The 16,400-nt window shown below is 55.1% G+C and overlaps 1 protein-coding gene across 1 annotated transcript; it reads left to right on the plus strand.

The window, feature by feature from the left end:
• Positions 1-5,551: 5,551 nt before the first annotated feature.
• Positions 5,552-7,841, plus strand: LOC122393399 (helicase domino-like). The gene has a single exon (XM_043389354.1). It carries the CDS (start codon positions 5,700-5,702, stop codon positions 6,939-6,941), a length of 1,242 nt encoding a protein of 413 aa, XP_043245289.1. The 5' UTR covers positions 5,552-5,699; the 3' UTR covers positions 6,942-7,841.
• The last annotated feature ends 8,559 nt before the right edge of the window (positions 7,842-16,400 follow it).

The raw sequence follows: 16,400 nt of genomic DNA on the forward strand, positions 1-16,400 counted from the left end.
CAGCGCATTCATAGCTCTACACCAGTAATTGTAAGGGCTTCACACTGAAGTATCTGAGGGTTCCACACCGGTGTCTCTAAGGGCCACATACCGGCATCTCTGAGGGCCCCATACCGGCGTCTCCAAGGGTCCACATCCGGCGGGCACCCATCAGCGACTGAAGGTCCCACACTGTCTACTCCGAGAGCCCCATCTGCGTCTGGGAGCACCATGCCGTCTTTAAGAACCACAGCGGCTCCTCCGTACGAAAGATGGGCGTCTGCATGCCAAAGGGGAGCGGTTCTGAGACAGTAGGGAAACCTACGTGCAATAGAGGGGCGCCTATGAAGCCCATAGGGGCGCCTCAATGCGAAAGAGGGGCGCCTCTGAGGCCTACATATATGGGCGTCCACATGCAATAGAGGTCTGCAGACTGCAATTGATCAATGCCATGGGGGTGCATTCATAAGAAACAGGGGCGCCGGCATGGCAAAGAGAGGCGCCTTCAAGTGTCCATAAAAGAGAGACGCCTATATGATAAGCGCACATTGTATGCGACAACGGGGAGACTGTGGCACATATAGGGATGTCTCTGATGACTATACATAGGGCGCTTATATGCCAAAGAGGGCGCCTATGAAGCTAATGGGGGCACCTGGGAAACGAAGAAGACATTTGTGTAAGGGTTTTCAGGGGTCATGCGCCGTTTGCGGCCAATAGATTCTAAAAAAAAATCGGAGGGGGAATAAGTTTTAAAAAATGGTGCGGACTTTCTGCACTGTTCGCTTAAGCGGTTACGCCCCTGGGTACATCTGCCCGATCTGAGAAGCTAGATTTGGATGTCATACTTGAAAGCAGCCAGCAGGACGAGGCAAAAGTTGGAGGCCCCTGAAAATAGGAGGCCCCTGGAAAAGGAGGCCCCTTGACAGGGTGGCCCACCCACTTTTCATGACGTTCCTACGCCCGTGTTGCAATTACTGCAAACTTCTCACAAAGGCTCGTTGGTGTTTCAATCGGCAGTCGATCTTGACACGTGCATTTGCCACGTTCCGTTATCTAGTCTATTGCCTCCAACGTACGGTGTTTCTCCGACGAATTATAGACGGCCAACTGCCAAGTTCGGATCAACATCACGAATCATCTCGCAGCTATCGGTGGGATCAGCCGGCCTCTCAATTTTGAGCCCAACTCTGTCCTGGGTGATAACGTTCGAACCGCAGTGGAACAGGGCAGGTGGCGACACTGTACAGGGACCACGCCGTCCTGCAAATATGGCAGCACCACATCCTGGACCCGCCGGTAACGATTACCCTCAGCATATGGAAGCATCCGGTACCCGATAACGATGGACGACTTCACTAGGCCACCAGAGAGCAGCACCAGCCGAAGCGGTATATTCAGCCTAGGTGGCAGCACCAACAATACCAGGATGCTTTGAATAGGTGGCAGCACAGTGTGCATAAACTTAGATTGCATCGTAATAGACATTGGACAATAGGCGCTTGATATTATTCATAAACCTGCGTACCTTCTTCTTTGAGAGGCTTTATTGTCCCTCCTTTCTTGAATTTCCCTAAGGCAAAAGTTTGTCCCAACTAAGACCCAAGGCAAGCATGTTATTTATTAGTAGTTTACATTATTGCCCAGAGATGGCGGGCAGGTCTGCGCCTGAAGTATGCTGTGCCGCACTACACTGCGAGCCCTCACTGCCTCACACCAATCGTTTCGACCCTGAAACGGGAAATTCCGAGATAAGAAGTTCAGGGAGATAAGGAGCCAATGTTAGGGTTACCCAGACATAGTTCATTTATCGACACATTCACCGTTCCCTCTTTCCCATCCTCAGGGCAGACAAATCCCTCTCCTCCACACCTCTTTCCCTTGCTCCGGGCTGGATGGGCAACTTTATGCCATGCGGGCGGCTCCCACTGGAGCGCTCCACAGCTCCTAAGGGGCACGCCCGTAATCGGGTCAGTGAGTAGGTACTTGCGGGGATGGGAGGGGGGGGGGGGGGGCTGGTCGGCCTGTTCTTCTGGACGGGCTCAGCCTAGGCGACTCACTAAGGTGCCCACCCAGACCAATGTCTCCCCCCTAACTCCTATCATCCTTTTGTCCCTGAAATGGTCTCGTCACACCGAAAGGGCCTAACCCAGCTAAACAAACCAAAACAAATCGCCTCATTCGCTGTCAGACCTCTAAGCTCTTGGACTCTTGGTAGTTCGCGGCATCTATCATAGGGACGAGGCCGCAGTATGCGCGTGTAGTTGCATCATCCTATTCAGCATTCACATTAGCATACAGGGTGGACCAAAAAGGATGGAAACATTTTGAACTCGCATAAAACATGCATTATTGCATGCATGTGACTGGAAATGGTACCAAACGAGAGTACATTTCGTGGAAATTCATAACGGCATCACTCTCATCTGCTCTCTTTCGTTTTCAGTCTCTCACAGCAAATGTTCGAAGAGACCGCCTTCGCGAGACAGGCACAGAGCGGCCAGTCTGGTGGCTGACGCGATAGCCCGACGACACATGTTCGCTGGTATGGCTCACACAGTTTTGGTGATCGCTCTCTTCAGGTCACAGAGACCTTCCTTGTAAACCTGGCCATTGAGATGAGATGATAAAGAAGTCACTGCACAGCAGCAAGGTCACCGAAATGGCGTGCCCTCAGCGGAAAAGGAATCGTGGGTCCACTTTGGTTCGAGGAAGGGAGCGGCGACACCGTGACCGTCAATCAACAGCGCATACCAGAGGCGGCGCTGAGGAAGTTCTGAGAGCGAGTCCAAACGAAGCATGGCAGCCTCATCATAGACCTTATGTGGTTCCAGCAAGATGGTGCGCCTCCTCACATCGCAAAAACAACGCTCAAGTGCATCGAAAACCACTTCGGTGACCGGCTGATATCCCGCGGTGCCAGTCGGAACTGGCCTACCTGCTCATCCGACCTGACCCCTATGGATGTTTTACTGTGGGGTCATCTCAAGGGCCAGGTCTACAAGGAAGGTCCAGAAAGCCTCTGAACTGAAGAGAGCGATCAGCAAGGCTGTGTGAGCCATACAAGTGGGCTATCGTGTCAGCAGCCAGGCTGGTCGCTCTGTGCCTGTCTCGCGAAGGTGGTTACTTCGAACATCTGCTGTGAGAGACTGAAAACGAGAGAAAGCATATGAGAGTGATGCCATTATGAATTTCCACGAAATGTGCTCTTGTTTGGTATCATTCCCAGTCACACGCATGCAATGATACATGTTTTATACGAGTTTAAAATCTTTCCATCCTTTTTGGTCCACCCTGTACATATCGATGAACTTCGTCGACAGTCAGATTCGTTCCGAATATCAAAGAAAAATAATATGCTACATATTATTTCTCTGATCTGATTGTGCCTTGTGGCTTGTGCTACAAAACAGGCATGAAGGTTCCTTGGTGAATGGTGAAGTTTCACTCGACATCAGCTTCAGCACTCTCGTAGCATAGCTGACCACTTTAAACACTATAGCTTATTTTAGTACCCACTAGGTGGCAGGCAAGTCTCCAAGCGGCATCGCTGTCACCTTCCGACGCGCTTCCTACGCGGTGCCTACGTGCCACCGCGGTGAGACAGCTTCCACTAGCTGCCCATAACACAGCCGGCCGGTCGGTGGGCGCTCTGGCAGCGGTGGCGTTATGGGCAGCTACTGATAGTGAGACCAGTTCTTGGTCTTCTTTTGTGTCTGATAGCGCGCAGGTCGGTCGGTGCCTGCAGACGGGCCCTCCTCTCCCTCTGCGTCCAGTAGCGGCGGAACACCTTCAATTAAGGGGGGGGGGGGGCACTGCCGACTTTTGATCCCATTCTTTCCATGCAACGTCCATGGGGCTAATGTTAAAATACCGAAATCAAAGGGGGGCTTCGGTATGGTTTGGTATGGTTTCGGACCGCCAAGTCTGGCTCGAGTTCGGCTCCCTGCCAGGCTGCCACGGCTCAAGTCCGGCTCAATACTTAAAGTACGTTGAGGTACGGTACGGCTGATGCGGCATAACTGAGTCCGGACTCCGGCTGTGGTCTGGTGCGGGTGAGCCCCGGGATCGTGTGTCAGCTCGTAGAGCCCCAGACCTTGCCCGTACTTTAGCCGGAGCAAATGCTGGAGCTAGTCAGAGCATAAAAAACAGCTCTCAGACCAAATTTGCTGGCTGGGTAGTTTGTGAGAAGGAAGCTGCCGAACGTTGAAGGACTCGCCGGCCATAGATAGCGATTAAACACTATATGCAATATTACTTACATATGCCGGTAAATGTTATTATTACATACACTGTGATTAATACCAAAGCTGTTCATTCTCCCGCTGAGCTGCGTAAGCAATAATTTCAAGGCAATAATTTTTGTATTTTAACTAAGCCTTCGACGGCGGTCACGGAGTAGAACCAAAATTTATTTACCCGAAAATAACCAGTGGCGGATCCAGGGGGGGGGGGCTGCGGGGGCTGGCAGCCCCCACCCAAGGAAAACTGGCGCCACTGCGCCGAAGGCGCAGTGGCGCCAATTTTCAATTCGCAACTCATCGGAGTGCCGCATACTAGGACTAGGATGCAAAAATCAGTCGAATAACGTCGTTTCAGTACGCTCCGCACCGATATTTCCAATCGTGTGGTGTCACTGTACATACTGATCCTGGGCGCCTCTTGTCAGGGCCACTGGGCGCCAATATTTCAGCGCCAATACGATGCGACTATGGCGCCCATCCGGGGCGTGGCGCCCAATTATGACCTGCAGCCCCTCCCCAGTGAAAATCCTGGATCCGCCACTGAAAATAACTAGCCTCCCCGAGTATGCAGCTCTTCCTTCAGTTTTCACTTTTCATTGTTCGCTCAATAAGGTCCAAAACATCTGACAAGCTTATCTTTTTTAATTTCTACCCAGATAACGATAAATACCCAGATACTCAGATACATTTTAACCGATTTTTACCACGAAACGTGTTGTATCTACTCGTATATGTGAAAAGCACGTAAGCTTGTCGAAATCTTCTTTTCTTTAGTGAATCTCCCTAACATCAACTGAAAACGGATGCTCATGTTCATTGAGGTCAAAAGGATATGGATTAAATAAAACATTTGGCTCTACTCGTAATTGCCTTAATGTTAAAAGTCGTGAAACGAAACACACTCATGATAACATATAATAACCACGCTCTCACACTATAAAAGATTTTATATGTCTATTTGATCGTGCGCGGAAATCGGAATATATGCAATATGCATTTAATGCAATGCATACAGCATTGCAAATGCTTCATGGATCCTTTTTTCATCCTGAAGCATATGCGAGAAACGTCTCTTGCGTCCCTTCTCCGTCGCTTTGTGCGCGTCTCCGAGCAGCTTCACCTCATCGGCATCCATCGTCGGTCTCGCCGCTAGTCCGAGCTAAATCATTCTCATTGGTCTCGCCTATAGGCATGGAACGAACCGGCAACCCTGATCGGAATCCCGTAATTTAAATGCCGCTGGGTTCCGGGCGCCCCTGGCGGCGGGGTACGGAACTAGCAGCGCCGCCGACGCTGTGCCCGGGCCGCCGACGCGCGGCGCCGGCATTCAGTGGAAGAGCGCGGTGGAGGTGAGACGCGCCAGCCGAGCTCCCGAGCCGATCAGCTGATTGAGCGGCGCCGCGGCGACCGTGTGAGATCTAGTCAGTGCTGAGCGGGATGTGCGCACAGCCGCGACACTCGTGTGGCACACTCTGAATGCACACAGCAGTGATGGTGCCGGACGCACTTCACCTATCGGCGGCGATGCCTCTGGGACCGCCGGCCGACCACGCCAAGACCCTGGAGGCAGTGTGGCGACCCGGACCGGGTGTCGGTCTCTGGGACGCGCCGGCCGGTCAGACCAGCCTGTGTGGCACGGGACGAACGGAGGTACCGAGCTGCGCGGCGGCCTGCCGACCTGACCTGGCGGCCTGCCGACCTGACCTGTCGGCCTGCCGACCTGACCCGGCCTCCGCCTGGAGTCGGAGATGCGCCGAACCGCGCAGGCCCTCCGATGGCGCTGGGTACCCGGCTCGCGCTGCCCTGTACCCCGTCTCTGGCTGTACCGAGCTGGCCGGCGGGTGTCCGTACCCCGGCCGGCCGGTGGCTGCGCCAGCTCAGGTCCAGGCGCCGCTCCGCTCGAGTCGAGTCAGCTCATCATCAGACGTGGCCAAGGACTTCAGCCAGCCGCTGTTCGTGGACACGACTGTCGAGTACGACCTGCCCAAGGCGGCCTACCCGCCGGAGAACAGTGAGCCGCTGCTGATGGTGCACCCGCAGTACTTCGAGCACCTGCGGCATCGGCGCACCCTCGGCGCCGGCTGCGCGTGCCAGCTGTGCAACTTCTACGGCAGGAAGCTGACGGCGGTCAGCAGCGCAGCGCCGGCTGCGGTCACACAAACGTTCCAGAGGCCCGGAGCGCAGCGCGACTGGTCCGCCTTCCAGCTGCCCCAGCAGCTCCAACAACAGCAGCAGCAGCGGCAACAACAGCAGCAGCGGCAGCAGCAGCAGCAACTCCAGCTGCCGCAGCTGCAACTTCAGCAGCAGCAGCAGCAGCAGCAGTATCAGAGGCAGCAGCAAATGCTGGTTCAGCCTCAGCAGACGCAGCAGCTGCTCCACCAACAGCAGCAGCAGCAACAACAGCAGCAGCAGCAGCAGCAGCAGCAGCAGCAGCAGCAGCAGCAGCGGTACAACTGTATGTTCGGCGGCGGCTGCGAGCCTCGCCTCTCCCTGGTGCCGCCGAGTGCCAGCCGCGACTCCGACAGCGGCTACTCGAGCGTCGAGCTGGAGCCGGCTTCCGAATGGTGTCGCCGGCCAGGCGACCAGGCCAGAGACGTGATCGCCAAGCGGAAGCGCCGGTACGAGCCGGTGCAGGTGCCGGCCCACCCGGCGCTACCGGAGGTGGTCGGCAAAAGGCCTCGTCTGGCTGTGGCCAGTCAGTGGCCGAGCGGTTACTGAGGTGGCTGGACAGTCACCGAATCAGTCAGTGAAAGAGCACTCTGTCGGCAGGAAGAGGCTGTGTGTTACTCGGAAGTGTTACTGTGTTACTCGGCAGTGTTATCGTGTTACTCGGCAGTGTTACCGTGTTCTGTGCTCTCAGAGTGTGTTATCTATATCTCAGCGCGGACCGAACAGTCGATCTGTGTGTTCCTGTTTGGTCATCGGCAGCCGGCACCGTGGCAGTTTGTCGGTCCTTCGGTCCACCGGGCCAGGTCCAACGATCAGTTGGTCCGACGGTCCGCTGGTTCGTCGGTCCGTTGGTCCACCTTGGCTGGAGGCCTTCAGTCCGCTGGTCCCTCGGTCCTTTGGTCTGACGGTCCGCCATGGCAGACGCATCCGGTCTGTCGGTCCATCATGGCAGCCGGATCTGTGGTCCGCCGTGGCGTGGTCCTCAGTCCGTCGGTTCGTCGGGCTATCGGTTCGGTGGTCCGCCATGACCCTACAGTCCGCAGGTCAGGCCGGTGCAGTGCTGTTCATCAGTCAGTCAGTCAGTCAAGTCAGTGAGTCAGTCATTCAGTCAGTGTGCGAGCGGGTCGGGCCTGTTTTTACCTGGCGATGGTATCGACAGGGACCGGCCTCGTTAGTCTCCAATGGTCCACGGGAAAGGCGGCTCGGTCCGATCGACGCCCGCGATATCGGCTGTTGTGAGAATGTCGATGGCGACGATAGGGAGCAATCGTCGACCGGCATCGGTGTCCCGAGCTGATTAATATGTATCGATAGGTCGTTGCTGCTCAATTATTTATGACGCCATCATTTGTCTTTCATTCCCGATCGGCTAACTGTGTGATGGGAATTGCTTACGTTGCTGGCATAGCAGCCCTGCTGAGCTAATAAAACGCCAGCTGGATACAGTGACCATCTGTTTTGGGGTGGTGGGAATGCGTGGTGGGACCACCGGTAGTAGGTGGGACAGTGGGATGCCTCGGACGGTGGGACGGAGAAAAGGGTGCGCCAATGGGTGGGCTGGGACTGAAGGCTGTCCCAGGCGATGGGATTACACTGCAAGCGTGGACGGATGGCCACATCCGAAGTTCGAGGAGACGTTATTCTACTGCTGGCTGTCAGTTTGTAAGGTAAGGGTTTGCGAACGGCCAGACGGTCGTCAGTAGAGCGAACAGCTGAGACGGGCCGCTTCTTGACGTCGTTCTGGGACGTTAATTACCAGGGGGGGGGGGCTACATAACGCTTCAGAACGTACCGGGGCCGCAGGCACGTCGCTCCTCGCTCCGTGACACACGTCGCTCCTCGCTCCGTGACACCACTCGCCACGTCGCGCCAGCAACCATCAACGTCGGTCGTGGCCGTCGCTCCCAGCCTATCTCGCTCATCACCCTGTGAAGATGAATCGGCCGCCCCCGCCCCCGCCCCCGCACCCGCCCCGTCCCGTCGGCCTCGGACTTGCCAGCCGATGGCTTTAATGAGCTCGTTAAATTCTGACAGATGTGGCGGTAAAAATTTGACTGGCTGCGAGTCACGGCTCGAGATAGTCGGGTCTTTAGATGCGGCCTCTTGTTTGTGTGATGGCACACATAACTTCACATGCGAGAGGTATGTAAAAATTCCAGCTGCGGCTATCGTCTCACACTGGTGAGACCCTCGTTTGGTGTTCTCTCCCGTAGGCGAATGTCGCCGTCATTCCAGCGGGCCGCGCGCTGGGTCTAATTAGAGGACCACATCGGGCGTGTCTCCTTCCCCTGTCCCCCGGTCGCCACGGCCTCTCGTCAGCGGCAGCGGGGCGCGGTAGTGGGGCTAGCCGTGGCGCTGGCAGGGCAGATTGATGACTTTCTGGGCCGGTGGTCGGCCTGGGTCACGCTGATGGGCGGACCTGTTGATGTCAGCCGCGCGCGCTCCTCTGCCGCCCCCGTCCACTCTGCGACGCGGCTGAAGCGCAGCTGGTAGGCTGTGTCATAAACACGACAATCACTCTGCGCGCTTCACGCTGTCGGCCTGACAGCCGCCTCAGTGTGCCAGAGCCCCAGAGCCTCGGCCGGCTGGCGCGTGACATGTCGTTCTGGCGTCACGTGTGACGTGACTGCTCTGGTGTACGGCGGAAGGAGCAGTGACCGTTTCGTGGGTGTGTTCTGAGAAGGCGCACTGGCATAGCTTATCTAATAAGCTCACGAACGTTTGTGTCGTCCGTTTTCGTATGTGCCACCCATAATGGTCTAGGTCCTAGAAAGCCCACTGGTTATTCACGACCGTCGCCCACCCAATAATTGTCTTCCGGTGAGTGTCACGAGACACGAAAACCAGACAGACACTTAGAATGAACCGGTAATGTTGGGTATCCATGACAGTATCCAATGAACCGGTAACTCTGAGACTCTCTTATTGTGATGACCTCCATCTGCTGATAGTGTGGAGTGGCTCTTACATTGACGCTTCGCATTGAATACCTCGGAACTTTGCCACTGCCGAACATCGCGGCTCTAATAACGATGACGCATCTTTTCATACGACATCATTCAACAGACCTGTCAATGGTGGTTGGTCCGAGGTCCAGCCCCAGACCAGACCCTGATCCTGGTCTGCCGCCTGTGCCGACTTCCATGCCTGCCTTCCGTGAACGTCGCTATCCTATTCCTCACAGCGCTAATTAGCACCTTGATGTTGAGAACTCGTGACCACCGGCAGTCGCCGGTCGGACCCTTTGGTCGGAAAGTTGAGCCTGATAGTGGGCGGAACTGGCAGGCAGAGATGGACCCCCATCTCCCCCCCCCTAGAGAGGCGTCAGCTGGCGAGTCGGCGCGGACCGAAATTAATGGGTCGGATTCCCGTGACAAATGCCATTAGGAAGCGGCGGCGCAGTAGCGCGCGGGTATCGGGTATTGGGAATGGGCCGGGCGCCGCCGGAGCCTGGCGGACTACCAGATGAGGTCGTGGCAGGCGACGCTCTCCCGCCGAGAGAGGGCGAGCGACCCGCAGGGAGGCCGACGCCACCTCTCTGCCGAGCCCTCCTGCAGAGGACTCCTATGCCGAGCGGCCCCACGCGGCGGGCGACGCAAGGCATGGTGACTGGATCGCGTTTCAGCGTGATGGCTAATGACAGGGCGCGCTGGACAGAAGGTCGAAGATAACCGGCAGAAGCATACATTGCCGAAAATATACCCTGGAATTAACCCTCGCCCGCACATGGGGGGGGGGGGTTGCCACCCCCCCAGGTAGTCTTTCAGCTCTGCATTCGACATTTTTAGAGCTAGAAGGCTGATTTTTCGTATAGCTGCTCCTCTATCCTTTCTTGATGTCCACTGAAAATTTCAAGTTTCTGTGATTTTTGGTTTCGGAGATATGACCTTGTTTTTCAGGTCATGTCATGACCCAAATGGCCAATTCTCAACATCTTGCGTTTGCCATGGGCCTGCCCTTGTGGGCTTTTGACACCCTGATTTCGGCCTTTTTTGCCAGTCTTACCTCCCACCTATCATGGAACATGTTGTTCGACGATGTACAGGGGTCAAGGTCAGGGTCAAGGTCAACCTAGGTCATCTAAGATAATTGCGTTTGAGGCAAGCTGAATTTACTTTTTGTGAAGTTTTTTGACTGCATTTTTGGTAAAAGCTTCTCAGATAATGATTTCATGTAATATGGACCCAAAAACAATCGGTGCACACATCAGTATACACACAGACACACACAGACATACAAACACATATAATTGACCTTGACCTAACTTGACCTGAAATGACCTCAGCAGCAAAATTCTGGTCGGGTAGTGTGACAAAGAGGTTCTAGCTGGCTTGGTACCAGAAAACAGCATCGTCATCGGTATTTGATAAGCAGCGCACTTGATATCCAACGGTGACCCAAAACAGCAACATTTTTTAGTTTGACCTGACCTGGAAGGTCAATGACTGACCTGAGGAGGTAAAACTGGGTATCATTGGATTCGTCTCTTCCCAAAGAATCTTTTTGGTCTTTACCGCTAAGCTCTATCTCCAACAGGAACGAAATGGCGCGGGGGGGGGTGGCAACCACCCCCCCCCCCCCATGTGCGTTCTAGGATGGGAAAATGGCATGTGCGGGCGAGGGTTAACAATGGTTGGCATTACGGCCGGGATTATCTCTCCCGGATGAGACAAAAACAGCGCCTGGTCGTCGCTGGTGGTCGGACGGTCACGGGTATCCGGCTCACGTGTGACCTCGGCTCGACCGACCCACTGCGTCCCCCACCCCCTCCAGAGGGCCTGTTTATTCACTGTCCCAGCTGTCTACGCCTGGCCCCAGTGGGTGTTCCCGTTCCGTGCCGCTGTCCGTTCCAGCCGCCTCCCATCCCAAAGGCCCGAACCGCCTCAATTTATCGTCTTACATAAGCTTTTCCATGTCGTGGTGAATGAAGCCAGGCGGACCGCCGGACGGCCGCGCAAATCGCACATAATCCAGCCGATTTGTTCTGAGCAGGAAAGCCGTCTGGGAGCTATGAGAAATTCAGGCGTGCTCCAACAGCATCGCACAAGGAATGAACGCCGTCGGCAAACGCTCTTTCTACAATAAATCCCGGATGGAATGCCGTTCACCTGTATTTCCGAGCGAGGAATGTCATCTATTTTCATTAGTTTTCATTGATCGCCGCCGCCAGTCACGCCACAATCGATAGTTCCCGTTCCCGCGGATCGGTCATGCGATTCTGACATGGTTGACGCGCAATAACCCGCCGGTATTATCACGACACGGGCTACCAAACCGAATGTGACGTCACCGTAATCAAAGCGTCACGACTATTGGATCGGCCGTTGCGTCACTGAGGTTGAGTGGGAGTTGAGGTCGGTCGGCGGCCTACTCATTGTGGAGTGGCTCCAGAGATATCATAGATTGCAGTAGATACCTGCAGAGCCGAGCAGGTTGCTTATGACATGCGGTACTCAATCATATCCTGACCGCTTTAGGCATCCATGGCTAATCCAGTTCGCATGGTCAGTCGCTGCGCAACTAGGCTTAATTGCGGATGCGAACGTCTGAAGATATCATTGCATAAATGGCTGATATCCCACTCTGGCTTGGATCAATCACTCCGGCAATCAGACCTAGCGCGTTATTTTATATGCATCAGGGAATTCAGAGGTCAAATATCAGATCCATCGGACGATTTTCTAGCCTGGAATTGGATCCTGCATCACTCGGAGATAGGGCATTCCTCTCGATCCTTTCTAAGATGTGGCTAGTCACGTCGCCCAGCCTCCTCACGATAACATCGGTCCCGCTATCTAAATCATTAACATCGCCGCTATGATAATAAACTGGTGGGAACACTGCTGAACGGCTGGGCCCAGAGCGCTCGCAGCTGTGACCTGGGTGTAAGCAGACGGAGGTATTTGAGATCTTGTCGACTGTCCAGACGTCTTATAGCCGCTTCGAGCTGGAGTGGTTGCGACAGCGTCATTCCTATCAGAACTTGAATGCAGCCATCGCTGCCAGCATCACAGGAGGAGCATTGGAAGGAAGAGGAGGAAGAGGAACAGAAGGAGGAGGAGGTGGAGGAAGAGGAGGAGGAATAGAAGGAGAAACACGAGAGAGTGTGCCTATTAGTGGACCCAGATGCACGACTTTCGCAGGCTGCCGAGTCGTCTTGGCTTTAGAGCGCCGGCCCCATGTAAGCAATTTACTAGCTTGATTTGGGGCTCGAATAGAGGGAGCGGAGGATGGCCAGCACGTGGAGGGAGGGAGGGGCAGAGGGGTGGGAGGAGACCCGAGTCGTGGCGCGGTTGACGACCCGGGTCCAGGGGGAGGGGACCGGGCTTCGGCCGAGGCGAGATACGACACGCACAGTACACAGGCCGCAAAACAGGTCGGGCAGTCCAAGGCGCGCGCTCAGAGGCGGCGGACAGTGCGGAAGGGTGGAAACGAAGCGACAGGCTGTGGAAAACGATTCCCTCCCACCCTCCCCAATAGCAACTTTCAATCCAAAAATACCGTCCTATAGACACATTCGTCGTCGGCCTAAGTCTTGTTATCGATCAGGATATGAACGATAACGCGATTTGGGTGCAGACGGCCATTAACAGGCGTCTTGTTATCGATCAGGATATGAACGATAACGCGATTTGGGTGCAGACGGCCATTAACAGCCAATACTGGACAACAGATCTGGGGAGCGTACGGTATGAGACACCCTAATCAGTAATAGGGCCCACCTATTAAGAAGTTGAAGAGAAGACTGTGGAGGAACACTAACAGAGCTTTATTGGTGTCGCTCGACGAAATGGTTCCACACAGTGCGCCGTCCGCTGTCGGCACCTCAGAGGAAGCTGACTCCACGCTTACGACAGGGGATGGTTGTGTTTACGGTGTACGGCGTGAGCCATGCGTGCGATACATAGGCCGGCAACGAGGCGCTCCATTCACTACATACGTGACCCCGAGGACAGGAAGTTCTCTGTGACCGGCATGATGTCGTCTTCGCTATGTAAGCGGGACAAGGCGTATCCGCATCAGCCAAGCGACTGATCTAACCACCGTATGCGTCCCTCGCCCTCGCGATACGAAGAGCATGCATTCAGCAGTGCCTCGCTTCTGCCGCACTCTCTCCTCCTTCTTCCCTCTGCCTTCTCTCTCTCCTCTCTCTCTCTCTCTCTCTCTCTCTCTCTCTCTCTCTCTCTCTCTCTCTCTCTCTCTCTCTCTCCTCTCTCTCTCTCTCTCTCCCTCTCTCTGTCTCTCTCTCACTCTCTCTCTCACTCACTCTCTCTGTCTCTCTCTGTCTCTGTCTCTCTCTCTCTCTCTCCCTCTCTCTCTCTCTCCCTCTCTCTCTCCTCTCCCTCCCCCCTCTCTCTTCTCTCTCTCTCTCTCTCTCTCTCTCTCTCTCTCTCTCTCTCTCTCTCTCTCTCTCTCTCTCTCTCTCTCTCTCTCTCTCTCTCCGTGGAGTGTTTGTCAGTTTGGACACGTCTTGCCCGAAGTGCCCCAGCGACAGCTCGTCAGGGCCCGTTTCGAGTCGAGCCGCGTACCGTCCAGCGTGGCGGAACACTCCCCGATGACTGCGCGCGGCGAAACGGCCTGTGCGGCGCCCCGAAAAGGATGGTAAGCTGCTCATTAAAAAGCCATCAAATACAGTTTACATGTCTTCAAATGAGGGTTAGGGTGTTTGGCGATATACTTTACTTGAGTTCATTCTGGTAATAGGATTTCTAGGATTCGCAAGTACTCAGGTTTCTCAATTTGGACTTGAACGTCCCAAATGGCTCTGCCACATGTAGTTATACGAGCCTACTTCCGTAAGACGATTGTGATTGTAAGGTTTCAAAGATCCATGGTCTGGGAATAAATGTCAACATCTATACCACTCCGTCGACATTTGCGACTGCGACTGGCAATTTTCTCTGACAATTTTGCTGAGTGGAAGCACTGCTATCGAAGCCCCGCAGCAGTCAGGGGAGCAATTTCAGACGATATCTGTGGCCATCTATGTCCCATTGATGACGGACGCTGCTGACGTTCGGTATGGATTTGGGGCCGGGTTTTTACTCACTCCTGCAGCTGACATTCGGACGGCGCCGGCGGACAGATAGAGCTGACATCAGCGATCGATTCGGCTGACATTTCGGCTGGCGGACACCTCTGATGGACGTGCTTTCCGAGTCACCGCGGCGCCGGCAAAACGTGCGCGTCACCGCAGCCGGTCCGCTGCGGACGTGCCTGGCGGCCGAATCCGCTGTCGAAACGTGTCGCCGGGCCGTGACGGCCGCATACCCATCATCCCAATGGGCGATAAGTCAGCCGGCCGCCGCCACCGCCGGCCACCATTATCGCCACGATGGCTCAGAAGACAGACGCGCGGACGCCGGCGGCCACTGCGGCCTGTTGTTGTTGGCCGGTTTTAATGGTCCTAGATGAGCCGAGACGAGGAGCGGTGGGAAAGACGCGGCGGACGCAGAGTAATGGCCGGAAATGTGGTCCAAAAAATCGGCGGCTGTCTCGGCGCCGGCTGTCAGCTGCGGCGATCTCTCCGCGGCGGACAGTCCTGCCGGCGCCACGTCCCCCGATGGGACCGATAGGCGGCGCCGTGCCGACCTGGGGGAGATAGAGGGCCACTGGCTGCCGCCCGGCTCCTCCAGCTTATCTAGGGGCCTGGCCGACGGCGGCGCCGCCAGAATGGATCGTCCCGCGGAGGACCATCGTGCGCTGCTCGGGCCGGCCGGGGACGGTCTCTGTGTCAGAGATAGCCGGCCCGGGCAGACGGAGTGACCGAGTGGGCTGCTCGCGCCGGACGCCGCAGTGTCCGGTGTCGAGGCTGAGCCGGTGGACATCAGTCTCTGGGATCTCGGTCCCCTGTGGGACAGGTGATCTCGAATGGGTGTAAGGGGAGACGCATCGGTGAAGGTGCTTAGTCAGATGAGCGGACGAGACTGTCGGACAAGACTCGCATCAGCACGGATCAAGTGTGCCGGAAGGGCAGGGGCTCGGCGGGCTTAGAGGGTGTGAGCTTGGCCCCCATGCCGTCAGAGTCTGAAAGATCGTCAGCTGTCACCCCGACCCCCACACCCGTCCAGGGGCGGATCCAGGAAAACTCCAAGGGGAGGGTCATAAATCGAAGTGGTGCCCCTACCTATACCCAAAATTAAAAACTCAACGGATTTCGTCCACTTCATTTTGGTGGTGCCCCCATTTTCAGTTTTAATTTTTAATTTTTATTTTTAGTCAGTATCTTAACTCTTAGCCACAACCTCATTTACCAATTGTAAGCAAGTATATATGAATGTGCTATGTGTATATATGTTGTGGACGCTGAGTAGTGAGTACTTACCAGGAACGTTATCAGGTAAGCAAATCGTTGTCAGTCCGACGAACTTGACCCTGGCGTCTAAAGGGTCTGTCCTTGACACTTCAGGCTTGTCAGGGGCACCAAAGTCCTTCCAGGGACACCACAAACCTGTCAGGGGCACCTACGGCCTTGTAGGGGCGCCACAGGCCCGCCAGGGGCACCACAGGCCTGCCAGGAAGCAGGGGCACCACAGGTCTAGCAAGTATACACGACAGGCCTGTCAGGGACACAACGGGCCTGTTGGGCCCATGAGCACCACTAGGGGCAGGGGCACCACAGTCCTTCCAGGGGCACCGCAGGCCTGTGAGGTAGAGTGTATCGATAACCGAAATTTGCAAGGAAACTGGCATATTATTTGGCGCAAGGACATAAAAATAATATCTGGGCGCAACATTTTCCTCAAAACTCAAAATTGACTGACCCGGAACGGTTTTTGTAAACCCCATTCCAACTGCTGCGGACGTAGGATGAAGCTTTAGTTCTCCCCTTTTGACGCTAGATGGCAGTGATTCCAGACTGTCTCTAACTTAATTTCAGACATCTGTAAACGTAAAAAAGCCATTCGGATTAAATTATGCACATTTTTTACATCATTGGTGTTGGTATATTGCTGTTTTTCCATTGCAAGTGTTTTTCCATTGCAAACGCATAGCTTTCCACACATA

This window comes from Amphibalanus amphitrite, unplaced genomic scaffold, assembly GCF_019059575.1.
Source record: "Amphibalanus amphitrite isolate SeventyFive unplaced genomic scaffold, NRLGWU_Aamphi_draft 000533F_arrow, whole genome shotgun sequence".
Taxonomy (NCBI): domain Eukaryota; kingdom Metazoa; phylum Arthropoda; class Thecostraca; order Balanomorpha; family Balanidae; genus Amphibalanus; species Amphibalanus amphitrite.